General features: G+C 42.8%; 2 protein-coding genes across 2 annotated transcripts; one reads left to right on the top strand and one right to left on the bottom strand.

The window, feature by feature from the left end:
* The first annotated feature begins 1836 nt into the window (after window positions 1-1836).
* On the top strand, window positions 1837-19082 carry LOC106584368 (MAP kinase-interacting serine/threonine-protein kinase 2). Its single transcript, XM_014169596.2, has 14 exons — window positions 1837-1979; window positions 2559-2768; window positions 3247-3331; window positions 3473-3574; window positions 3680-3777; window positions 5905-5984; window positions 6202-6275; window positions 6606-6710; window positions 7102-7157; window positions 7655-7750; window positions 15054-15248; window positions 15454-15618; window positions 15735-15775; window positions 15919-19082. The coding sequence occupies exons 2-14, from the start codon at window positions 2718-2720 to the stop codon at window positions 16181-16183; spliced, it is 1413 nt and encodes a 470-aa protein (XP_014025071.1). The 5' UTR covers window positions 1837-1979; window positions 2559-2717; the 3' UTR covers window positions 16184-19082.
* LOC106584367 (uncharacterized) lies at window positions 18479-25790 on the bottom strand. The gene is made up of 2 exons (XM_045706169.1): window positions 24139-25790; window positions 18479-22301 (listed from the first exon to the last, which is right to left on the bottom strand). Exons 1-2 carry the CDS (start codon window positions 24345-24347, stop codon window positions 20021-20023), a joined length of 2490 nt encoding a protein of 829 aa, XP_045562125.1. The 5' UTR covers window positions 24348-25790; the 3' UTR covers window positions 18479-20020.
* Window positions 25791-25862: the final 72 nt, after the last annotated feature.

The raw sequence follows: 25862 nt of genomic DNA, 5'->3' as shown, positions 1-25862 counted from the left end.
CAACCTAACTTGGGATTGTGTCATGTGGTCCTGGCCCTATTGAGTAGCAGCCAAGCCTTTTGCGTAATGTTCGCTGCAGTTTAAGGCCAAAGTTTATGGGCCAAAATACACTGATGGCCCAGGGAGAGGAAAGAAGAGAGAAAACACAGTCACACAAGATGCTCCTCCCCTCATAAAGAAGCTGTAAAGGGAATTTCAAGGTGAAACAAAAAGGAGAGCAGTCGTTGGTAAAGTCAAACAAAAATCAACCTGGTTTAATACAAGTTGCAACAGGGAGACAACCTCCAGCATGGGAGCATAGAAAAATGTCTAACGAGCCATCTCTGAGCAGGCCATGATATCACATACATTCTGTAAACACATTTCAAAAGACATAACACAAGGAAGTGAACCACAGTCTCACAGAATACAATAATAACACGTGTGTCCTCAGAACTGGTACCTTTAGACTGGCGCCAACACCATCAGCAGATAGAACTGTCCATAACATTCAAGTCTAGTGACCATCAACCTTGCACAAAAAGAATCATGTGTATTACAGAAAGAAAAAGTATATTACAATGTGTTAATAATCACTTAACTGAATATGAACTTCACTCATCTTAAATGTCCCATTACACAAGCCCTACAAGGAAACTAGCACAAAGCATGCTTCTCATGGCAACTTTACAGTTGGTAACAAATAGGTAAACAATAGAAAGAACATGACCTACAAGTATGGGTCATGGCAATAATTCAACATATTTTGCACAACCATTGAATTTGAACATATCAAATATTTTTTGTGTAGTATATGTAATTGATAATTTTTTAGAACTTGCTCAAGCTTGTTTTAAACATTGTGAGACAGCAATCCATTGCACATTACCAAAATAAATGGAATCACTCTTTTACTCATTGTGTCAATGTTGCTTAGGCTTAACTTGCTCTTTAAGCAACAGGAAAGATAACTCATTTGAAAATCCTCATAGAGAGTTATTTCATTATCACTGCTGTGAGAGAACATTGATTGGCTGTGTATCCCCTCCTCAGCAGTTTCTGAAATGTGTCGATACTAAGTCACGACTCACAAGATAGCATTGTACTTGGTGAGGACAAATATCACATGAATACACATTAGACATGGCAAAATGTATAGAATTGCAAGAAAATGAACTTTGAAACTGCTAAACTTTCTTTGCATCTGTGACAAAATGTGTAGAATTGCAGGAAATAAACATGATCGGTGTGAACAGTTTTAATCATGAACAGTTCTTGTGCCCATAAAAACAGAAGTGGGATGTTCCCCAATGCTGGAAGGGGGGGCTTGTGGGAAAATATTTGGGATCCCCTGTTTTAAATAATCCCACTCCTCACCAAAAATTTAAAAACGTTCCTAAACAACACTTGCACTTGAACCCTCCTTCTAGCTCTGACTTTTCTGATAACTACTTTATCGAGGAAATGAGTACTTACTATGCCTGTGATGTGTGGTTGTCCCACCTAGCTATTTTAAGAATAATGTACTAACTGTAAATTGCCCTGGATAAGTGTCTGCTAAATTACTAAAACGTAAAAAATGAAAGCAATCCACTTTCGCCAAGTTCCATTTATGTCCCCTGTCCCTTCTAAAACCAATCACTCAGATTTCATATAACTAGTAATATCAGATCTGTGAAGGGTGAAGAAGACGAGACGGTGTTAGGAATGAAGGAAGCTATATGAACTGAATTTGAATCAGACCTGTAAAATGCACACGTCACCCCAGCCCATGTGATAAACTGTCGGTTGCTGTGTTTCGGGGGCGAGTACTCAAGTGACTGGATTATTCGAGAAATGGGCGGAGACAATGTGAAATTATAAATGCTTGTTGGGCTGCGATTCGTTCCACCTTCCACACACTCACGATCTGGCAAGTCCTCGACCTTCGCTGCGGCTTTAATGAAAGCAGTGTGTCAAACAACGGTGTTTACGCTGGAGCTCTGAAAAAAGACAAGGGGGTAAGTTAAACGTAGTTTGTCGATAAGAGGCTAGTTACTTTTGCTTAACGTGCTTTCTGCTCGGCGTTAATCGAAATGAATGCTTCTGGCGGTGGTTTATTGACAGCGTTAGCTTAGCTACAGTAATAGTTAACGTTAGCTATCTGGCTAGCCAAGGCGATTAATTGACTTAAAAATGTCATTCCATATTGCTTCACGCTTATTTTTTTTTTGTCGGTTGACGTTGGTAATTCATTATGGGTAGGATAATGATGTAATTGATTGATTTTTAAGTAGCTAGTTGACTAACTGCGTATTCGCGTTACTGTGCAGTGATCCAGCCGTGTCCAGTGTGCACATACGCAGCCAGTGTTTTCTTCTAGTCTGACTGTGTGTTCAATTAACGTGTTTTGATGTCAGACAACGGGCCATGCTGCGATACTTGTGAACTATTTTGAAATGTAATATTAAGCTCTTCGGTCAAGTATCGGAGTATTCTTAAATTGTTTCACCGCATATTTATCTTGATGTATGGCCTAGGCTATTATTGACCACTATTCCCGATTGTCTAACGTTATGTTATACATTTTTTTTTAACAGTGCTCCGGTTAAGCGCTGCATCATCTTGACCAGAGAACGCAGGGATCATTTGCTTCAGTCTCTGAAGAAACATTTTGTTTCGGGAGAGGGTACAATTTGATAGTACTTACATGCTGCAGCCGCCATCAGTCCTTCATAATAATCTTTAATCGAAGCAAAATGGTGCAAAATAAGATCACCGAAGTCACTGGATTCCATCGCTCTTTCAAGGTGAGTTAACGTTACGGTCTCTATTAGGTTGCGTTTGTTACAAGAGAGAGAAGTGGAACTAGGCTGCATCTTGCCATATTTAACTACATCCGTCTATATTTAATGACATCAGTCTTCACATTTTGGTGACAAACGTGTGTCCTTGCCACCAATGTTCACAAGTGCAAATATGGGTGATGACAGTTGTCTAGGGAACGGGTCTAATTGGACAACGTTAAATGGCACAACAGATTGAGTGAAATGTGGTTCAGATGCTGTTATTGGATATGAAGCCTTGGTTCAAGTGGTCAGTGCATAGAATTTTTCACTGGACACGTATCAGCTGTGAAATTCTTCAATTGATTCCAATATTGTAGTGGATGCCATGAGACCATGGCCGCTGGAGCTAATGGGTTGATCATTTTATCATACAGTTTTATGGGTCATTTTGAATGCTGAACTGTTATTCGTTGAAATTCACACATCTGTTCTCATCTAGGGCCAAAATCCCTTTGCGGGTGATGAATTCACAAATGGTTCCCTCCTTAATTCAGACTTCAATTTTGATTCGTCAAATAGACATGGTAAGTGTGTTCCTTATTTTTTTTTTACTGTACACTTAATCCAAGAGGCCAATGTCAGCATCCTGGGACACCAACTCAGTAGTAGCATTTCCTATGTTAAGTAGCACCCTAGTATTAATACAGGTTTTTGTGATTGTGTAGATATTACCTCCAGCAAGCCTATTGACATCCCTGATGCCAAGAAGAGAAATAAGAAGAAAAAGCGTTGTAGGGCAACTGACAGCTTCTCTGGCCGATTTGAGGGTGAGCCATTTGTCTTATTTCATCTAAAGGACAGATTCTCTAGATTATGGTACAAAATATTTGATCTATCTGGTGAATTGTTTTCATATAAATTTGTCCCACCAGATGTCTACAGCCTGCAGTCAGAGGTTCTTGGAGAGGGGGCTTATGCAAGAGTACAGACCTGCATCAACCTCATCACTAATAAAGAATATGCTGTGAAGGTAAGATGTTTCTCATGCTGCACAAGTTCCCTGAAAAGGAACCCCAATATAATTTGTGTGCCTGAACATGTTATTGTCTTGAGTGGTTTGTTTCAAATTTGGATGAGGATGTTTTTTAGGAATGGTTGAAAGCTCTCCCAGGATATTGTGACCCTCAGAGGATAATGTTTGACGTGTGTCACACTTCTGACAAGGGCCTGTGACTGCTGTCATCTTAAATTTCACTTCCTTGCTGCCTTGGCATGTGATCAATATGGAGATAACTGCACACGGTCACCTGATCATTAGACCCACTGGGAGGAATTGCTATGGAAATGTAGACCCTGAATCAATTTATTGGTTTTAGTGGTATAACCTATAGATACACTTGAGGGTGTGGACTACATCGATGTCCTCTCTGGCATCTAAATTTGTAGCATGTACTCTTGGAAACTTGTTTGGGACATTGTGTTGTTCCCTAGACAGATGTCGTCATGTTTGTTCTGTTCAGCCCTTTGAAACGGATGTCTGAGGCTCTCACTCAGTGTTGTGCTGCTGCTGTAGTTTTATGGGCACTGGGGGCCTAGCTACTGCTAGCACAGAAACTTCCCCCTCACTGTTTTTCTGACTCTGTCAGCCAATCCGAGCCAGCGGAAGGCTACATCCACCCCCTCTTTTCTCTCATTTGTCAGCCAGGCTCCTAGTGGTGAGAACATTGTGTACTGGCAGCAGTGCCAAAACATGTTAAGGGTTATGACCTAGGGTGTTTACTTTTTTTTTTACAAAAAAGGGATGTAGATTGAAAAATGTTTTGCATTCCTGTGCCTTGCTGCTTTTTCTCTTTCTGCCTTGAGCAAGTACATGTTGTGAAATTCAATTTTGGCAGTTTTTCATTTTGCATAAGTGTTGAAAGATTTAGTTTGTTCCATATTTTGTATGGATTCCTTGTATACTGCTGCAAGACTGTTAATTTTGCATCCAGTATATTAATGTTATTTGTTCCCTTTCTAATAAACATACTGGTGTTAAATAGTTTACTATAGAGGAATCCTTTGAGGAGAATTATAGGGTGGGGTGTGGGAGAACCAATGACTCGAGGTCAGTTGGGTCTAGGAGGGGACTTCAACTGCCCAGATGTCCTTGACAGCCACCCCTCCCCCTCTCGACAGCTAGAAGGGGGGCAGGGGCTCCTGGTGTTGCAATCCCAACAAAATCCAAAGCTGCAGGAAAACAAAGGGGCCTGCCTGGCTAACTGCATCCTGGGGTCCTGCATAAGGAGTGCTCCTGGGTGTTCATACATCTGATTTACAAACCTGCAGTATGACTCAATGGGGCCCTCCTAAAGCCATGCTGCAGGGATTTATAGCCCCTGGAGGTGATGGGTGACTGTTTGCAACAGGACAGTAAAACCCCCACAGCCCTCCAAGGACAAAGGGCACCCACCCCCACAGCGTTAGCTCTTCATTTAGCTATCAATTTTTCCATTATGAGTTAATCGATACTGGTGTCTGCTGTGCTACATGTAGGCTACTCGTTGGAGGTTGTGATCAGGAGAAAGTCACTGGTTGGGTGTGGACTCTGTTTAGAGCAGTGCCTAGGCTTTGGGAACACACAGGCCCCTAATCCTAGACACTCATTGTGCTCTGACCCGGTGGGGTTCAATGGCAGCCCTAATCCAGCTAGCAGGAAGAGCATCACGTACACCCTCAGACAATGAGAGGGGGTGGCTGGAAAATTCAGGCCTTTGCTTTTGGTGTCAGCAGTCTCCCTTGGCTGTGCAACAAGCTGGGCTGCCAGGCAGCGACCCATAGCAGCATTAGAACTATATTTAGTCGTTGCTCTATTGTCAATACAACTCTTTCGGAACCCTTTGCCTTGTAATTTCATGGCGCAAGCATGGAAGGTTGGAATATGGTATTCATATGTAAACAACATTTAGAGGTGTGGGGCCTTGGGTGGGTAGGCACTTGGCAGACCCCAGAAGTAGGTAAACCCTTCATCCTAACTGTGCCTAAAGGTTGGAAGGTGAGAGAAGTGAACCTAAGGGCACAACGGTATATTTACAGTCCTTACACAGTATATTAATAGGATGTTATACATGTGTGATTGTTACCCCAGCGGCCCTTAACCCAGACTTCTCCATTCCAGATCATTGAGAAGAGACCCGGTCACAGCCGCAGTCGTGTCTTCAGGGAGGTGGAGATGCTGTATCAGTGCCAGGGTCACAGGTAAGATGACTGCTTAGACACCCACCCACAGTGACTTCTGAAGAATAGATTTTAGTGGAAAGCAGCTTACCTCATTAGACCTTCATGGCACTGTAAATGAGCAATGCCCTGCGCATAGTCTTATAGTTATTCAATAAATTCCTTGACTGACAAATCTTTTTAAGTAATGACTGTCGTGTGATTAGTTGTGACCAGTGTCCTGTTTCCTTCACTGCAGAAACATCCTAGAGCTGGTGGAGTTCTTTGAGGAGGAAGACAAGTTTTACTTGGTGTTTGAAATGCTGAGAGGAGGTGAGTGCTTCTAACATGGTTTAAAAGCTTTAAAAGTAATATGTACCATTTCCTTCTGCATGCTTCACATATTGAATTTCTTAATGCATCTTAATTAGGGTGGCAAAATTCCTGCAGCTTTCTATAAATTCCCTGGTTTTCCAGAAATCCCGTTTAGAGGATTCCTGGAATAAGGAGGAAATCCGGTATCATGGAACCAGGATTTCTGGAAACCTTGGAATTTATTGAAAGTTACAGGAATTAACAAACCCTAATCTTAATACAGGCACTCTTAATACAAGCCAATGTGATAGGGTTAAGCAGGGTAATAAGTGTGGTGTTAACCTGCAGGTACAGTCCTGGCTCACATCCACAGGAGACTACACTTCAGCGAGCAGGAAGCCTGCGTTGTGGTGCAGGACATCGCCAGCGCTCTGGATTTCCTGCATAACAAAGGTAAGTCTGCTACAACCGGGTTGAGCCACATACCAGGCTTGCCTGGCAGGCCAAGGGGGTGGATGGGGATTCATATGGGGACTGGGAAGGGCCTGGCGATGGGCTGGCTGGCATTTATCATGAGGGCTTTACAATGCAACTCTAGCTGATCCGGTTTCAGCAGATAAAAGGCCCGGCCCACTTTAATCTACTTCTGGGTAGAATAACAAATGGTTCAAAGGTCTCGCGTGTTCCCTCAACACCTGGGCTGTTAAGTCAAAGCCATGGTTCCCATGTGATCCCTAGCAGTGGCCCAGGCTGGTCATTTGACACATGCTAAAATGCATGCCTACCCCTTCTGTCTATTGTCTAATTATACATGCATCAGAATGACTGCTTTTCATTTTTACAGGAATGGCACATAGAGATCTGAAGCCGGAGAACATCTTATGTGAGCATGCGGACAAAGTACGTTTCCATTTACAGGTGTCTGATTTGTAGATATCTGTAGCCACTGGGGTATTGGCCACTCTAATCTGGAGTTGAAGTATGATTACGCAATAAGGCCTGGGGGGGTGTGGTATATGGCCAATATACCACGGGTAATGGCTGTTCTTAATGCCTGGTGCAACGCAGAGTGCCTGGACACAGCCCTTAGCTGTGGTATATTGGCCATGTATCACAAACCCTCGAGGTGCCTTACTGCTATAAACGGTTTACCAATATAATTAGAGCAGTAAAAAATAACTGGTCATACCGTGGTATATGGTCTGAAATACCACGGCTGTCAGCCAATCAGCATTCAGGGCTCGATCCACCCAGTTTGATTGGCCATAAATCGCCTTCTGTCATCACACTCAATGGAGCCGTAGACCACAACCAGCACCCTAGTCAACAACGTTTTGAGAAACAGCAGAAATGTTTTATAACATTTCTAAAACGTGCCCATTTCCCTTCCTTTGTAGATCTCGCCTGTGAAGATCTGTGACTTTGACCTGGGTAGTGGGATCAAGCTAAACAGCGACAGCTCTCCCATCTCCACCCCAGAGCTCCTCACTCCAGTAAGTCTGTCTACTACACTCTGTTCAGCCAGTCCATTTTTGACTCTATGTAAAAATAGGCCTGCGGCAATGCTTTGGGCAGGTGACATAAATTCTATGAAAAGCAGAGGTGGTGTGAATATTGGCATGTGGCACAGCAAAGCCCCAGTGAGGGCTTTCTTGTGCCCTTGTCTGAGGCAGGGTGGTTTTACAATTCTGCTCCCTATGTAGATTGGCTTGCCTGTACGGTATTGGACAACCCCAGGTGGCGTCACTTGCAGGAAGCCCCCTCATTGGGAACCAGGGAGAAAGTGTGCTGGTATCTAAGGACAAAGTTAACTGTTGGCTGGTTTCATTGTAATGATGGGGATTGACTCTCAGCCCGTGTATAAACACATGCTCCTATCTGGCAGCTCCTATGCTTAGATATCTGAGAAGCACTTATCAGCGCCATTCAGATTCCTAAAAGTCTAATGTCCACATCCTGCTACTTATCAGTGGAAATGGTGAGGCACATGGGGCTAGGCTATGATGTGTTAAGCCAAAGTTTCATTAAAAATAAAAACTGCCTTTAATCCCTGACCGGCACAATGTTACTAGAATGCTTCAAATGTAAAGGGCACCCATCCCATTCTGTGCCTCCTGTCAGGGAGATGTATGTGAGCAGATGACCAGGCTAGTTAGAGGGAGAAATGTAGGAGGTGGGGGATTTTGCGTGGTAACCTGACCTAGCTTGGGTAGCCTGTTGGCAGGCCAGCCCTGGCCTAGACTATTTGTGGGTATTCTAGTTTGGCCCATGTTGGAGACAGACAGGGCGGTGTGAGCGCTGAGTGGTCTCCCCCTCTATGATCGTGGGTCTCAGCTCTCAGGGCAGTCTGAGGATAGCCTTGTCTGCATCTCCCCCCGTCCTCAACAGACTGGTATTTGTTATCAGAGATTGACCTGGCCCTGGGTCAGACTGACGGACCTCTTTGAATAAAGGCATTTTGTCATTCCTGTGTAAAGAACTAGATATAATATCCTTGAGGCAAGGCTACAGGGAACAGATTGCACGTTTGTGCAGACCGCGAGGCCAAACCATGCTACAGTATGTGGAAGTGGTTGAATGAGAAGCTTATTTTCCTTAACAGTAATTGGAACGAGACCATGTCTCCCGTCACTGATCCTCTGCTACATTCCCCTGGTAGCACTTGAGCTGTAACATGCAGAAACCAAAATAACATTGCTGCCCACCCTCTGGTCTCTGCTCTTGCACTGTAATCTCCACCCACTTTCTCACCACATTTGTGCAAGCCTGCATTTCTCTTTGTGTTCATAACACAAAAGCCCCATGTCTAACGGTTGTACTAGATAAATTGCCCTTGTGCCTACTAGCAACTGTGCTTTGATTGGTTGAGCCAGGGGGAGAGGGAAGGAGTGCGGGGGAGTGGTGTATGTACCCAGCACTGCTCATGCGCCTCTCCCTTGTTTTTCCTAGTCTCTGTTCAATCTTATCTGATTTTCTTTCCTGACAAACTTTTTCCCTTTTCCCCACATGCCTGCACTTAGTGCGTTATTCCCCAATGTTTCATAGTATTTACAGATGTCATGTGCTTGAGTAAACTGAATTTGAAAGAAAGGGCTGCACCCCCCCCCCCCCCCAGCCTGTGACTGGCACATGTTTAAAGAGATCTGTGTGGATGACGTTGTACTTAAACTACTAGAGGTCAGGAAAAAGGAGGGTAAAGGCTCAGGTGTTGTGAGCATTGTGCCAAACAGTTGCTGTTAGATTACAATATTTTTTTCCTGACCATTTGGAACAATTTAAATACTGAAGTGTACCAGAGTCTGTTCTAACAAATATGTATAAAGCCTATATTACAGCAGACTAAACAGTTTCATGCATTCTTGAATTGTGTTTAATTTATTGTTTAGACTAATTATTCCAGTCTCCCTTTAGTTTCATTTAAAAAAATGCTTGATTGCATTTCAAAGAATGATTGATTCAGTAGGCTATTTATTTGACCCAAAAAAAATGGTCTAAGTTGAGGTATTAAGACTAAACAGGACACACTCTTAGGCCTACAGCTTGATGGTGGTTATAGAAGGATAATACACAGCCTTTTAATGATAACATGATGTATTATAATTGTAACAATAAGGAGATCAAGAAAAAGGGTGGTATAGGAGCAAGCGCTGCATGTATGTGTTATGAGGTGATGTTAGAATATAATATTTTTCTGCCTGTTTGGAACTGGGTTAACACTTAATTATAACTACCATTCTGTTCTAACAAAAAATATATAAGGGAAGGGCTGTTTCCGAATTGTCATCCCAATATCCTGGTTTACTTTGCTATTGTGCACATAGCAACACAGGGAAAGGTGTCAATTTTACGGCGCACTGAAGATTGTTTCAGACCCGGACAGGGAACATATCCAACATTGGAGAAAGTGCATTTGATATAAAATATTAGATTTGTTGCATCATAATTTGAAATACTATAACCATATAATATTTCAGTATCATGTCTTAGAGTGGACTGTGCCATCCCCTTGGCCTCCGCAATGGAGTAGTCCACTGAGAAAGGCACGAATCAGACAAGTCCTGTGCACCATGGGGTTTATTTTTATAAACGAAAGATTTGACTAACTGGTCAGTCCTATAGAAAGCACACTTAGGCAATGTGGTTACTGTACTTGTAGCGTTTGAGCTTTAAGGGGGTTTACTTTCAGGGAATGGTCTCTGTTCTGAGAATCATGTTCAAGTGGTTTCCTGAAGTTAGTGGTGTAATCAGGTCTGCATGAGGCTGTGTGCAGCAGTGTACATACAGGCATGTGGTGCACCTTGAAGCTTCAATGGAACTTTTTGGGCTTCCTGACAACTCAGACGTGAGTTATAGATGTGTCATTCTCATTGAAAGCAAGTCTTGGAGGCAGTAGATCTGTTCTGTGCTCTATTTCTATGCTCCCTGTTTTCTGTCTTGATTTTGTACACCAGCTGAAATTCAATAGCGCTTTAGCTAGTACAATGATTATTTTGTCAAACTGAAATTAGGGAAACTTATTTTAACAAACTGGAAATGGGGCAGGAATTCTGTTTACTGCAGCTTTAAGGGGAATTCACAGGACTTTCCAGACATTTGTCAGGTGCTGAGGTGCTAATGAAAGACCAGCGCCTCTTTCTGTAAGCTGTCAAGCAAAGGCAGCTGTGTTATGAGTTGACTGGTCATATGGTTAGGAAAGCTCCAGGTTGCGGTGATTTCTGTCAACAAATCCTCAATGACGGCTGATTAGCCACCATCTCTGTCACCACAGGAAGGATTAAAGAGTCGAAGACCGATGCAAGTCTTCAATAGTATTGCACCAGCAGGATGTATCTGCTGTTCTACACATCAGTTGAGCAGAGCTCCCTCACCTTATCCCCTGTTGCTGTCCCATATCCTTGTCATAGGCTGGCTAGCTCAGGCTACTGGGCTTAGCCATGTTTTTGAAGGGTGCTCTGAAACACGAGTACTCTTTTGATTATCATACTCCCATTCCTCCTCCAGCACCTTGGTGGACATATATTTTGTTCCATGTTGCTAGGCAGGGCAAGCCCATTTTGCTGAGTTCTGATATCATCAAAATCAATTGCAGTATGTTTTTGGACTCATTCAGTATTTTCTTTAACTTGATTTAAGTACAATACCATTGGAAATGTTCAATTTATATTCCTAAAACTTAAGTTGAAAATGATGCTGTCACTGCTTCCTTTGATAAATGGCCCAATGTCAGTAACTTTGTCCAATTCAATAACCAATCAACGAGCACCTTGCACACTTACCAAAACCCTGTTTTGACTAGTGGCAAATCACTAATAAGAAATTTTTCAAAATAGTTTTTTTGTGGAAATCGGGTTGTACGCTTTTGAAACTAACGCAACTAAAAAAAACGCATAACTTTTTACATCACTGGTTAGACAACCTACAGGAGATGGTGAGCTACATTTTAGTGATGTATTTTGAATTGGGGTCGCCAGAACACAACACCCAACACTGTCAACTCATTACGATATCGCTTAAATCATTTGCGCGAGGGGATGGACATGAGGTTGCACGTCCTGTTAACTAACGGCTCAAAAACCACAGAATTACCACGTGGGAATGTGTACGTCACGTTAGAGGACAATTTGTAGAAGACTGCTAGCTGCATTTTGAAGTGTTGCATTTTGATTCAAGTGGGTCGCCAATGCGGTAACGCAACACTTTATGTTTTGGCTAAATCACTTCCATCGATCACGCTGAAATCAATAGAACAGGGCATACATTTGGTGTAGCACTGAATCTAACACTTTAAAGGCCACACGGAAACTTGGAATAAACTATACATGGTTGGTTACATAACTTGTAGAAAGCGTATCTATTTTTGTAGGATGTTGATTTCGGGAGGCTGCCGTCACAGTAAAGGTAACAAACCACTTTCTCAACTTAACCAATCACGACACGCCTTAACTTCGAGATCGGTGTCCCTTCCATGGGACAGTTGCGCTAATGTAGGCTAATGCGATTAGCATGAGGTTGTAAGTAACAAGAGAATATCCCAGGACAGACATATCTAATATTGGCAGAAAGTTAAAATTCTTGTTAATCGAACTGCACTGTCCAATTTACAGTAGTTATTACAGTGAAAGAATACCATTTTATTGTTTGAGTGCACAACTTTATACATGAAGTTATTAATAAACAAATTAGCCACTTTTGGTCAGTCAATGCAATGGTTCATTGGCTCAGTCTAAAACTTTGCAAATACACTGATGCACTGATGCCACTAGATGGCATATCTAAATTGCACCTGGGCTGGAATAATACATTACAGCCTTTCTCTTGCATTTCAAAGATGATGGTACAAAGGAACAGTTTCTTTTACCAGATCTATTGTTATATTCTCAAAATTCCTTTCACATTTCCACAAACTTCAGTCTTTCCTTTCAAATGGTACCAAGAATATGCATATCCTTGCTTCAGGGCCTGAGTTACAGGCAGTTAGATTTGGGTATGTCATTTTAAGTGAAAATTGAGCCTTAGGTTAAGATATCACTTGACGACTGTTGGCTGTTATTTAAGTGAGTTTAACTGTCAAATCCATGTCTTCCCTGTGGCTCAGTTGGTAGAGCATGGTGTGTGCAACGCCAGGGTTGTGGGTTCGATTCCCACGGGGGGCCAGTACAAAAAAAATGCATGAAATGTATGCATTCACTACTGTAAGTCGCTCTGGATAAGAGCGTCTGCTAAATGACTAAATTGTAAATGTATTGGCGTGTGTGGCTAGCGACTTATACAGACTACCCTGAATTTTCCATGCCGTTTCATTAAATCCGCATTCTAAGTGGTTCCAAGTCGTGCGCATCCCCGAGCGTGTGACACAATCAACAGTATGAAACCGAAGATGGTAATCTGTTTTGAGCTATCAAACTTATATCCTCATGACTAAACTTTTATACTTTTAACACAGATTGGTGATAGTATGTAATTCCAATGTTATGGGGGGAAAATTCAAGCTTGCGTAAGGTAGTAACACAAACTGTCCACATTAGGAAAATTGGGGGGGGGGTGGCACAATGCAAATGGTCTGGATAATCATTTGTTCAGGAGTCTTAAGGCTTGGGGGTAGAGGCTGTTTAGAAGCCTCGTGGACCTAGACTTTACGCTCAACTACCGCTTGCAGTGTGGTAGCAGAGAAGTCTGACTTGGGTGGCAGGAGTCTTTGACAATTCTTAGGGCCTTCCTCTGACACTGCCTGGTATATAGGTCCTGGATGGCAGGAAGCTTGGCCCCAGTGATTTACTGGGCCGTTCGCACTACCCTCGGTAGTGCCTTGCGGTCGGAGGCCGAGCAGTTGCCATACCAGGCAGTGATGCTCTCGATGGTGCAGCTGTAGAACCTTTTGAGGTTCTGATGACTGTTTGTGAATGTTGACCTGTAAAGGTTTTACTCACATTGGCTGCGGTGAGCGTGATCAGTCTTCCGTTACAGCTGGTGCTCTCATGCATGTGTCAGTGTTATTTCCCTCAAAGCGAGCATAGAAGTAGTTTAGCTCGTGCCACTGGGCAGCTCTTGGCTTTGCTTCCCTTTGTAGTCTGTAATGGTTTGCAGGCCCTGCCACATCCGAGTGTCGCAGCCGGTGTAGTATGACTCGATTTTAGTCCTGTATTGACGCTTTGCCTGTTGATGGTTCGGAGAGCATAGCGGGATTTCTTATAAGCTTCCGGGTTAGGGTCCCGCTCCTTGAAAGCGGCAGCTCTAGCCTTTAGCTCAGTGCGGATGCTGCCTGTAATCCATGGATTCCTTTTTTTTAAAGTAAAAGGAACACAAGTCTGCTTCAAACCACCCCCACAAAACTGAGCTGTTCAGAGCCCTGGTGCTGTAGCAGGCTCTCATTCATAACATGTTTGATTTTTACCAGAGGCTGCTTGGGTCTCTTTCAACCAGATGCACTTTTCATGATAAAACTAGCCAATCAGGAGTTGTAAGTGCATCCTTGATACCTCTGCTGACCTGAGCTCTGGGTTTAGTTTCTGTGGTCTGGTCATTCTAACACCACAGATTGAATCTGTTTTTTCAGAAATGTTTTTGACTAGTTCCTTAAGATTAAGCAGAGTTTTTTTTAGCCTTACTGGAACTAAAACTAGAATCTTTCAAACACCTGCATTTTCCCAGCGGTTGTTCAGTTTCTCTGAATGTAAACTGAAGAGAAGCTCATTTGATGAGTAGGGCAAGCCAGCTCCTAAGGAATGTCTTTGTTCTCCTGTCCTGCAAAAACCAGCAGTGACCCACATCTCTTCACTGTGTTTTGGAAAGTATTAACCCCATTTGGTCATTTGTTTGTTGGCGTTATGCAACTGTGCTTTCTTGGACCCCCCCCAGCAATTGTCTTTTCATAGCTCAGTGTCTGACCTAGTTTCACATCCTACGCAGGCAATCATGCTGACCCTGTAGCCTGTTCAGTCAGTCCACTGTGAGCTTTGAGTGCTAAGAACATGCTGTCGCACAGGGCCCTAGTCATCACTCACTGCCCTACCCTACCTAGATCATTGAACATGTTCTCCATGCCTCCTTAAATTTTCCACAGAACAGATGTTTTGGAAAGCAGGTGCACTTTAAGGACTCCATCAGTGTGGATAATCCTTCCCACTAGTGAAGAATGCCGCTGTCCAAAAAAACAACTTGTTCAGGGACATTGGACAGCATAGACACTTCCTTTCCACTGTTGTACCCACAGCATTACACTTGGCTCTGTTTAACTGCAGCAGTAGTGCTCCCAGCCCAGAGCTAACTAACCCCGCTGTGTCGGTCTGTTTCCTGCAGTGTGGCTCGGCAGAGTACATGGCCCCTGAAGTGGTGGAGGCCTTCAGTGAGGAGGCCACCAACTATGACAAGCGCTGTGACCTGTGGAGCCTTGGGGTCATCCTCTACATCCTGCTGAGCGGCTACCCGCCTTTTGTGGGCCGCTGCGGCAGCGACTGTGGCTGGGATATGGGAGAACCCTGCCACACATGCCAGGTAAGAAAGGCAAGGCCACCTCTGGCTGACCTAGATTCTCTCATTTGTTTAATGTGCTTTCCAGAAACTGTCCTGTTTGTTTAGGGGGAAGTGTAAGTAATATTCCTAGGTGCACATTAACAAGACACTGACTTGCACACAATTGTGAAATTCAAGCGTTGAGTTTCCTTACTATGTGATGGTAATGAAAGCTCTTTATCCCTAGAACATGTTGTTTGAGAGTATCCAGGAAGGGAAGTATGAGTTTCCAGAGAAGGACTGGGCTCACATCTCCTCAAGTGCCAAAGACCTGATCTCCAAACTTCTTGTTAGAGATGCCAAGAACCGCCTGAGTGCTGGCCAGGTTTTGCAGCACCCCTGGGTGCAGGGGGTAAGTCGTCGTTGTCCCCCCCCAGGCTCCTTTAACTCTACGTACATTTCAGTGGGTAGAATGGGTGGGCTTTCTTTTCGTCTAACCACCTGCTAAAGCATTTAATTTTTTTTTAGGGATTCTCTGACACACTGCCAACATCCATCCTACCTCAAAGGTGAGTTAATCTTTGAGTCCCTGAGGGATATGGGCTATGTTCTTTAGTATAGTGTATCCTCATCACTTCCATTATAGGAAAGTACAACTAGTGTAACTAATGTCAACTTCTGCATTGTTCGGTTGCTCCTTCTACCCTTTCAGGAACAGTGCCAAGGACCTGACGTTCTTTGCTGGCAAGGCAGTGGCCATGAACCGGCAGCTGGCTGAGCAGGCTGTGATGGCGGAGCAGCAGCAGCTTGACGAGGCTCCCACTGTCATCACAGCCAGCTCCACTTCCATGCACCTCTCCCCTCCATCAAACTCCAAGCTGGCCAAGCGCAGGCAGAGCCTGCTAAAGACGGGGCCTGTCTCTGCCTCTGAGCTCTGCCAGCTCCTCGCCCCCCTCGTCATCACGTCATCTGCCTGAATCACCGCCTTTGACCATCCCCTCCCACTGATTCAGATCTCCAGATGACCGCTCAGCCTGGCCCCTGCCTCGCCCTGGCCCCAACTCAACCACACTTACTGACTGCAGGCATGTCCCCCTCTTTAACAGAAGAGACCGCTGCCATGCCTGGCTCCTAAAGTATATTTCAGAGCGCGTTGATGCAGAGCCAGCAGCCCAAACGCAGCGCAGCTCCACGTATGAGTCCTCTATTAATTGAAATGTGATGGCAGTTGGAGAAATGGCTTGAGCTGCGCTGAGAATTAGAAAAGTACAACACTGCTGTGTCCACTTTGGACTCTGTTAAATGCTTCACTGCCTTCTGCCCCATAGCAGCACTTGTAAAGCACATTAGCCAGGGCCTGCATATATGGCATGTCCAGGCTGAGGGGCTGCTGGGCCTTCTAGGGATTTTGGCAGGGGGGGGCTCTTCAAGCTGTTTTTTTCTTTTGAGTGTATGGCAGAACGGTTGAACCAAGCTCAGACACCAAAGGACTACCTGTTGTGCTGCTTCCACATGTTACAACTGGATCCACTGTGAATGAAGTTTATCTGGAATGTTCTCCATGTCTGTGAATGTCCCATCAGCAGATGCATACACGCTGATACAATGGCCAATATGAAGGGTTTTACATGTGGAGGTATTCAGTGGAAAGAGTTCAGAAGGCTGGAAGCCAATGCTGCCAGTGTCTGGTGCAGTCCATTGTTTGGATAAATTCCTCTTCAACTGAGCCTCCTCTGTACTGTGGGCTTAGACCTTCTACAAAGGTTGTGGCTGTGCCCATGAGCCTCTAGTACCAGAGAATGTATCTATAACCAGCCCTTATTACGCTACAATGCCTACCAATGCAGTTTCATAGATTAAATGAATTATGCCAAACTACCAATTGCCATGCATCATTCAATTTTCATCTACTTTTTCTGATATCGGCGAATTCCTCCTGAATTTCTACAATAATAGGGGTTGAATTAAATGTTGTGCCTGCCTCTGCAAAAGTTGCTTTATGCACTAACCTGAAGTTCTTGGCACATGCAACTCATTTGATACCAGAACATGAACTGGGTTGGCCTGATGCTACCCTCAAACATGGAGCAGAAAAATTGCAAATTTGGTTCCCCATGCCAAAGCTTCCAATGCCAAATTGGGTACTAAGTGTTGTCGTCAAACCATAAGATGTATTAATGTAAACATCTTTAAAGTTATTTGACTGCTGTGTAAAGTAATTATGCCATGGCTGTCATAATAATCTGTCTAGTTTAGCGGTGTTAGAAATGCTAATTTTAGCCGATGTGACTTGGCTAATGTATTTGGATTTGTTCAGGGTTTAATCAGGCTTTTCGGTTAAGAGGTTAACATGCTATTGACCTCTATAATGTGACACCCTCAATGATTCCAAACTGCATCACAACTGCAAAACCTCTTGGGAGAAATAATTTGCATTAAATATGGTGAAGGAGACAATGGAACAGTCTAAAAATGGAATGGTATTCCAGAAAAGTCTTCCGAGGACATGTAGCTGTATTAATGACTTATTTAAAAAGTTAGCTATTTTATGTTTAACTCCATGTTATGCTTAACTGTGCCACTTTTTTTTACATCTGTTTTTAAGCTTTTTTTTATGTCAACCTCATGCAGGTGCTGTTCAGGTGGAACACCAGATGTTCCTTTTTTAAGATTCCTTTTTTAAAGTGTGATGGGGAAGTTTATTTTTATCTGGAGCTAAATTAATGCCCAGTGAATGTTCTTTTAATGTTATTTTGTAATGCAAAAGTGTTGGCTACAATCTGTTTAGAAACAAGTTTGGCTGTTAGGAAGTTGACAAATTATATTACAGTGATGGGTTCTCAAGACACTGTAGCCAATGCCAAAGAGGCTAAAAGTCATAAACAAGTGACAATGTGCGTGTTCTCATCACCAAGGAGTACAATGACTAAACTCATGAATGTCAATGTAGTGTTACCACCGCTGCAGTTTGGTAATCTTGGAAGAAATGGCTCCCTTACTGTCAAAAGGCCCATTATGCTGATTCATGGGACACTGATTGTAATCTTTTTAAAAACCTTTCTACCAATGTATGTTTCTGGGGTTTTATGTCTTATAGTAAGACTTACTTGAATTTGTGTATGCAGCTGTTCTTTGTTTGGGGAAACTAACTTGCTATCAAGAATCTGAACAAAAGCATTAAGCTGCGTAAGGCATTTTTTGGGGTTGTGAAAATGCCTATTCAATAGAGTTTCTGCCTTTTTTTAAAAATTTTCCCCAGACAAGTGTCTCCCTATTCTTTTTATTTATTTTATAATTCTTTCTTTTAGGATTGTGATTCTCCGAAATGCACATGTTGTACTTACATCTACGGTGTGTTCTTAGTCATAACCATTTCTACTTTTGCCCAATGCAGTAGTTTTGGACTGCCTTTTATTTGGGGAGAATCGATAGGAAGCAATCCCTTAATTTTTGACATTGCAAGATAATTTTGAAACAATGTGTAAAATGAGAGATGTTCAACTGGACAGTCATAATCCACTTCCCCACTATTTGAATGGCTCCCACAGGCAATGCATTAAAGATTTTAACAATAACATTGGAACATTTGTATAACTATTTTAGTTCGAGGGAGGTAACGTAAATGTTTTTCTACGTGGTTCTCTACTCGAGCCTTCTCTTCGGAGTTGTTGCCACTTGTTTTTAATTCTGTATTTTGTCCCAGCCCAAAATATAATATTTTTTTTTTTTTTTTTAGAATCATACTTCTGAGAAACATTGAATTGAAATAAGCACTTTACTGTAACATGGGACTGATTTGCAGTTCACGCAAAGAAACATGACTTGCAGAATTTTTTTATTGTTTTTTCTAAATACAATAAATTGCTTTGAACATAAGTATTCTCCACTTATTTTTCTGTTATTTGTCTTAGGAATGGTTAGAAGCCTTGGGGCCAGTTCAAGTATGTAACTGCTGAACCATTCCAACATGTTTTCACTTGTTAACTGGCACAATCACCCTAGTTTTACTCTGCCAGTTCATCGCTTGGCCAAGGCTTAAGTCTTGATGATCTATTCTACTGTAAATGGCTCTCGGATACAAAGCTGAGTAAAGGACACAGTCTTTGCTTGGGGGCAGTTAAGTAATATTTATTATCAACCTAGTCACATGTAATTGGTTTGGTCCAGAGTCGGTGTTAAGGATTCATGACTGTCTATACACACACAAGGCAAGTGATGCAACTCGCTGCAACCGTTGCCACTGCGTTTCCCCAGGAGATCTGGTAGTGTTGCTTATCAACCCAGGGGCTGGGGACACAATGCCTGCTAATACTCGGTACACTAGTCATATGCTCAATCTGATACTGTAATTATCCATTTGCTCAACAGAATGTAGAAAAGCAATGTCAACTTGGGTTGTATAAGATCTTATTACATAAGATGCACTACTAACCGATTGCGCAAACATCACCAGGGATTTCAAGGAAATGATGTAATGTTATTTTGCTTGGCGAGGAGTTCTGGCTCGGTACGCCAGTGTCAGAGCATTGCTAAAATCATGAGTCTTCCCCCTACTGTTGACTTTATAAAACAACTCCAGCTCACCTAAAAATATTACACACAATCAAATGGGTCTTTATTTGATATGTGGGTCAAACCTAAGAGCAAACCTGTGGTGCAAAATACTTCTCCCTTCAGGACTGTGGTTAGGCTGTGGGAGTTCTGGTGTTAGTTACTCATTTCTGAGGATGTTGATGACACCGGCTCCACAGGGACATCCTTGGAAGCTGCTGGAGGGTGTCTCTTGTCCAGGTTTTTGGCCACATCCTTGAACCTCAAATGCCTACAGAGTCCATTATCAGTTTTGGGTAACCCCAGTTCTTGTGTGCTTTCTTTTTCCTCACATTGCCCTCCAAAGCCTCTTTCTGTCCGTCAGTCAAAAATGGCATGTCGCTCGTCAGTACCTCAATGTCATATTTGGGCTTTGGGAAAACCCTGCTGGGATCCATTTTTGGTGCCTTGGGTATGAGGGCATTAAGAGATTTCTGCACCACCAGAGGCAGACCACAGAGGTGTTGGATTTTTTTGCGTTTGATGTGGAACTCTAGCTTGTCTCTCTTTTCTTTGCTGATAAGTGCCTTCGAACAATTCAATTCAAACTCTACCTCTGACACTTCCTTAGGCTGAGGAGTTTCTTTGGGTGTGATTAGTTCCATGGACTTGCTGAAGATGGTAGGTGCTCCCAATCCATTTGCCAAATGCTTCTGTTTCAGGTTCATCTCAAGAAGTTTTATGGATTCCTTTCTCATGAATAAAATATTTTTCACTTTGGGTTTAGGGATGCGCATACCTTGTCCGACTAGCTTCTTTACCAACCTTTTCGGAGGAACCCTTCCCTGTGGCATAGACAATCTGATTTCCAGGCACTTGCTCTTCAGTTCTATTTCAAATTTGGTCCTGGGATAAGCTGTGCTAACTTCCAACGCATCAGGTTGAGTGGCTGTATCTAAGACAAGAACGCTGGTACATACACTTTCCTCAGTAGAATAATCGTCAGACTCACTTAATGCTGCAGAGAGGGATTTGTCCCCCTCTGTTTCTTGTCCCGGTGATGTTACTGATGTTACTGTTATTGGCCCTATCTCATTCTGAAGTTGTTGGCAGGTGATCAGAGGCTGGGAAATTGTTTCAGCGTTACTGTCTATAATCAGATTTCCGTTGTCCATACTCTTATATCTCTGACAATTAGCGCCTTCTGACCGAAAGGCTTTTATATACTTCAAAGCAAGCTTGGGAAGAGCCCACTGCTTTTTTATCACTTTATGCTTCACATGACACTCAAGTCTGTTTCTTACCTCCTGGGGGAGGAATGGGGTTTCTACACCATGGAAATCCAACTGAACTGGCTGTGGTGTGACCGGAGTGACCTCCTCGGCTGCCGTCTTTTCCAGGGAGTCTGAGTAGAGAGTAGGCACTCCCAGTAGGTGGTGTAGTCGGTTTTGCTTCAGAGTCATCTCAAGGAAATCAGTTGTTTCCTCTCCAATCATACGGATTAAAAATGATCTTGGCTTGGGATATGCAAAAAGATGGACAAAACATTGAGGACGAGGAGTCTCCACCAACCCTGGATATATTTTTGAACCTAAGGGCTTGCTAGATGTTCTAGTCTCCATCTTTTCCCGTTTCAGATCTTTCTGACTATTGATTGCCACCTGGGATATAACAGTAGTGTTGTTTTTTTTAAATGTGGTCTTTGCTTGGTCGTGCTGGTCGGGATCTGTAACTTTGTCACGTACCATTGGTTGATTTTCCTCTTCAACAATGAAAAGAATTTCAGGAACCCTCTTTGTGGCCTGCTTCAGTCTTTCTGGAAGTAGCATCCCAATAACTCGAACCGACAATATGGCACGTCTCCATAACCTGCGTATGATCTTTCGGCGGATGCTGTGCTCTAGATTGTGCTTCCCTTGCATTTTTCCTGACAGTGGGTTATTCAACTCTGACCTGCCAGCAGGACCTTTGTTAGTAGAGGATGGCTCATCCTTAAAAACCACTGGTGGAGCATGGACTGTTTCACTCATCTCAGACACAAGAGTGGATAGATTGGATGTTGAGCTGAAGGAGGACCAGGAGGTAAATGAGCTGATAGAATCAGATGACCCCATAATGTTCAGAGGCCAAAAGCTGTACTCAGTCTCACTGCTGGTGGTGGTATCGTTTCTGGACTCTGGAGTGTCCACTCTGATGTTGACGCACCTGTCACCATCGTTGTTGCACAGGTGCATAGACCTACACTGTTGGCAGTCAGACGGTAACTCGACATGACGTTTGGAGGAAAATAAAAGTTCTCTCTTTGTTTCCAGTTCACTGGCCCTGTCGTAGAAAAAGTCATATTCATTGTCATATTCAGAGTCACATTTAGTAGCAGGGCTATAATCTCGGCTGGAGTCAAGATAGGAATCTGGAGGCTGCCTCCACCGTAGCTTCCTCTGTCTTCTGCTCCCACAGCTGACCTTGTGCACAGTGTTCTCTGGAAGATCATCCAGTTCATTCACATGGTCTAAGCAGATACAGTTTAGAGTGTAGCTCTGGGTGGTCAAATCCTTCAGCATGTCCCTTGTGAGAAAAGATATCACTGATATTAATTTTAAAGACAAATGTATGAAATTCCTCAAGTGTTGGCTAGAGCGCGCACACACACACAAGGCTGGTGGGAGGGGCTATAGGAGGATGGGCCATTGTAATGTCTGGAATAGAATAAATAGAACTGAGCCCAAAGTGTGGTTTCCATACAGTACCAGTCAAAAGTTTGGACACCTACTCATTCAAGGGTTTTTCTTTATTTATACTATTTTCTACATTGTAGAATAATAGTGAAGACATCAAAACTATGAAATAACACATATGGAATCATGTAGTAACCAAAAGTCTAAAACAAATCCAAATTTAATTAAGATTTGAGATTCTTCAAAGTAGCCACCCTTTGCCTTGATGACAGCTTTGCACACCCTTGGCAGTATCTAAACCAGCTTCACCTGGAAAGCTTTTCCAACAGTCTTGAAGGAGTTCCCACATATGCTGAGCACTTGTTGGCTGCTTTTCCTTCACTCTGTGGTCTAACGCATCCCAAACCATCTCAATTGGGTTGATGGTCGGGTGATTGTGAAAGCCATCTGATGCAGCACTCCATCACTCTCCTTCTTGGTCAAATAGCGCTTACACAGTCTGGAGGTGTGTTGGATCATTGTCCTGTTGAAAAACAAATTATAGTCCCACTAAGCTCAAACCAGAAAGGATGGCATATCGCTGCAGAATGCTGTGGCCTTGAATTCTAAATAAATAACCTAGTGTCACCAGCAAAGCACCACTACGCCTCTTCCTCCATGCTTCATGGTGGGAACCATACATGCAGAGATCATCCGTTCACCTATTCTGCGTCTCACAAAGACACGGCAGTTAGAACCAAAAATCTCAAATTTGGACTCATCAGACCAAAGGACAGCTTTCCACCAGTCTAATGTCCATTGCTCATGTTTCTTGGCCCAAGCAAGTCTCTTCTTATTGGTGTCCTTTAGTAGTGGTTTCTTTGCAGCAATTCGACATTGAAGGCCTGATTCACGCAGTCTCCACTGAACAGTTGATGTTGATGTGTCTGTTACTTGAACTCTGTGAAGCATTTATTTGGGCTGCAATTTCTGAGGCTGGTAACTCTAATGAACTTATCCTCTGCAGCAGAGGTAACTCTGGGTCTTCCATTCATGTGGCGGTCCTCATGAGAGCCAGTTTCATCATAGTGCTTGATGATTTTTTGCGACTGCACTTGAAGAAACTTTAAAAGTTCTTGACTGACCTTCATGTCTTAAAGTAATCATGGACTGTCGTTTCTCTTTGCTTATTTTGTCATTTCTCTTGCCATAATATGGACTTGGTATTTTACCAAATAGGGCTATCTTCTGTATACCACCCCTACCTTGTCACAACACAACTGATTGTCTTAAATGCATTAAGAATGAAATAAACTCCAAAAATTAACGTTTAAAAAGGCACACCTGTTAATTGAAATGCATTCAGGGTGACTACCTCATGAACCTGGTTAAGAGAATGCCAAGAGTGTTGCAAAGCTGTCATCACGGCAAAGGGTGGCTAATTTGAAGAATATCAAATATAAACAATATTTTGATTTGTTTACCACTTTTTTGGTTACTACATGATTCCATATGTGTTATTTCATAGTTTTGATGTCTTCACTATTATTTTACAATGTAGAAAATGGTAAAAATTAAGATAATTGGAATGAGTAGATGTGTCCAAACTTCCGAATGGTACTGTATGTATGATGTGTTTGATACCGTTTCATTCATTAAATTCCAGCGACTACAATGAGCTCATCCTCGTATAGCTCCTCCCACCAGCCGCCTCTGTCACTCACACACAAACATGTTTCTAAACTTACAAAAAATCTGTGTCATCATAGTCTTCATCATTTCCTCTCCATAGATCCCATAAGCACCACAGTATGACGCCCGAGCAGAACAAAAACACAACGGTCTTGACAAGGATTGTCACATCAAGACCTAGGAACAAAGGCCGAGAAGAGAAATTCTCACCGTTCCTAAAATAATTCTTTGCTGTAGCAAACATACTGGCGACGGAAGCTATCATCTAGGCCTGCTACATTTAGTGTTCGCCATTTGCCCCGTTAATGGCGCGTTTGAAGGCTGGTTTAACGGCGAGCAAATGTAGCAAGAGCATAAAGTGGACCGCTCTAATCATGATTATTTTCTGTTGTTGTTTTTTTTAGATTATAATGTTACAGTTAAAGCGTCATAAACTATTGCGTAATGCGTTCTAATTTGTGACACAGTTGACACAAACGCCATTTGAAGCAGATCAATTAAGGTCACTAGTTAGTAAGGAACTCCCCTCACCTGGTTGTCTAGGTCTTATTTAATAGGAAAAAACAAAAACCGGCAGACATTCGGCCCTCCGTGTAATGACTTTGACACCCCTGTTCTATCCTAATCCTGACAAACGTATGGGAGGGCTATGTCTATACCAAACAATTAGCTTAATCGATCGGCTTGACGCGCAGGTGAACTGTAGGCTATAATTGGGGAGAGTTTATTTTGTATCAGCGAGTTGGTGACTGAGTTTGAGTTCAGGAAGGTATATATATATTTATTCCCTCCCATAAAAATACTGGTGTCGTCCCCATTATGTAGGCGTATTTTTTTTAACAGAGGGAGCTTTGATTTATTTGTTTCTAGCTCAGGCTCATACAGAGAGACTCATCCATGCTTTTATTACGAGACTTGACTGCTGTAATACTCCCCTGTCTGGTCTACCCAAGCAAGCCATTGGTCAACTGCAAAACATACAGAATGCTGCAGCATGGGTACTGACCAAGACCTGATGGAGAACAATCATTACACCGGTTTTAATATCTCTGCACTAGTTGCCTGTGAGTTCTAGAATTACTTGTAAGGGTTTTCAATTGTTTTTTAAAATCAATCCACGATTGTGAACCAGAATACATGTCAGACATGCTTTAAAGTGATGTACCCAGTGGGTCCCTCAGGCACTGGCCGTTTAACTATCCCAAAGCCTAGGACCAAGAGGCAATGGAGAGGCTGCCTTTATGCCCCCAACTTCTGAAATAGCTTGCCAGAGAACCCGATGGCTGCCGACACTGGCCATATTTTGAAAAGATCTTAAAACACACTATTTTAGCATTTTCCCCTGTGAAGCGTGTTGCGTTAATGTTTGAAATGTGCTATAAGTAAAGCTTGATTTGATATGGTTAGTCTATACTGATTTTATAGAACCATATCCTACATTGTAGCCCTATTGGGCCTAACTGTTGTGCAAAATCCTGTTGTGCAATTTTGGCTACAAAAACCTGCTTGAATCAGACTAAACGCACAGGTATTTTGATGCGATATGTAATCAGGCCTTTGACAGACGATGGCCCAACAAGTTGGTCTAACCTTGGACCTTGCACATACTACACGTAGTAGAATTCAAAGGCAAATCTAGTGTATGTTACAATATTCTTAGAAGCTTGAGGTAGCAGGGTGACCTAATGGGTTCATTTTCATAATCACTTTTGTAAGTCCTTAGTTACATTTAAAAAATATTAGATAGCACATGTTTTAAAGGTAAGACATTAAACAAACA

The sequence above is a fragment of the Salmo salar genome, chromosome ssa23 (assembly GCF_905237065.1).
Source record: "Salmo salar chromosome ssa23, Ssal_v3.1, whole genome shotgun sequence".
In the NCBI taxonomy this organism is placed as follows: Eukaryota; Metazoa; Chordata; class Actinopteri; order Salmoniformes; family Salmonidae; genus Salmo; species Salmo salar.
The sequence above is the reverse complement of the archived record's forward strand: the minus strand, read 5'-3'. Positions and strand labels throughout refer to the sequence as shown.

Coding starts and splice junctions, on each gene's coding strand:
- LOC106584368 (XM_014169596.2), top strand. CDS start 2,718: ATGGTGCAAAATAAGATCACCGAAGTCACTGGATTCCATCGCTCTTTC. Junction 2,769..3,246: donor GATTCCATCGCTCTTTCAAG/GTGAGTTAACGT, acceptor GTTCTCATCTAG/GGCCAAAATCCCTTTGCGGG. Junction 3,575..3,679: donor CTTCTCTGGCCGATTTGAGG/GTGAGCCATTTG, acceptor TTGTCCCACCAG/ATGTCTACAGCCTGCAGTCA.
- LOC106584367 (XM_045706169.1), bottom strand. CDS start 24,347: ATGATAGCTTCCGTCGCCAGTATGTTTGCTACAGCAAAGAATTATTTT. Junction 22,302..24,138: donor TATGATGACACAGATTTTTT/GTAAGTTTAGAA, acceptor TTTTCTCACAAG/GGACATGCTGAAGGATTTGA.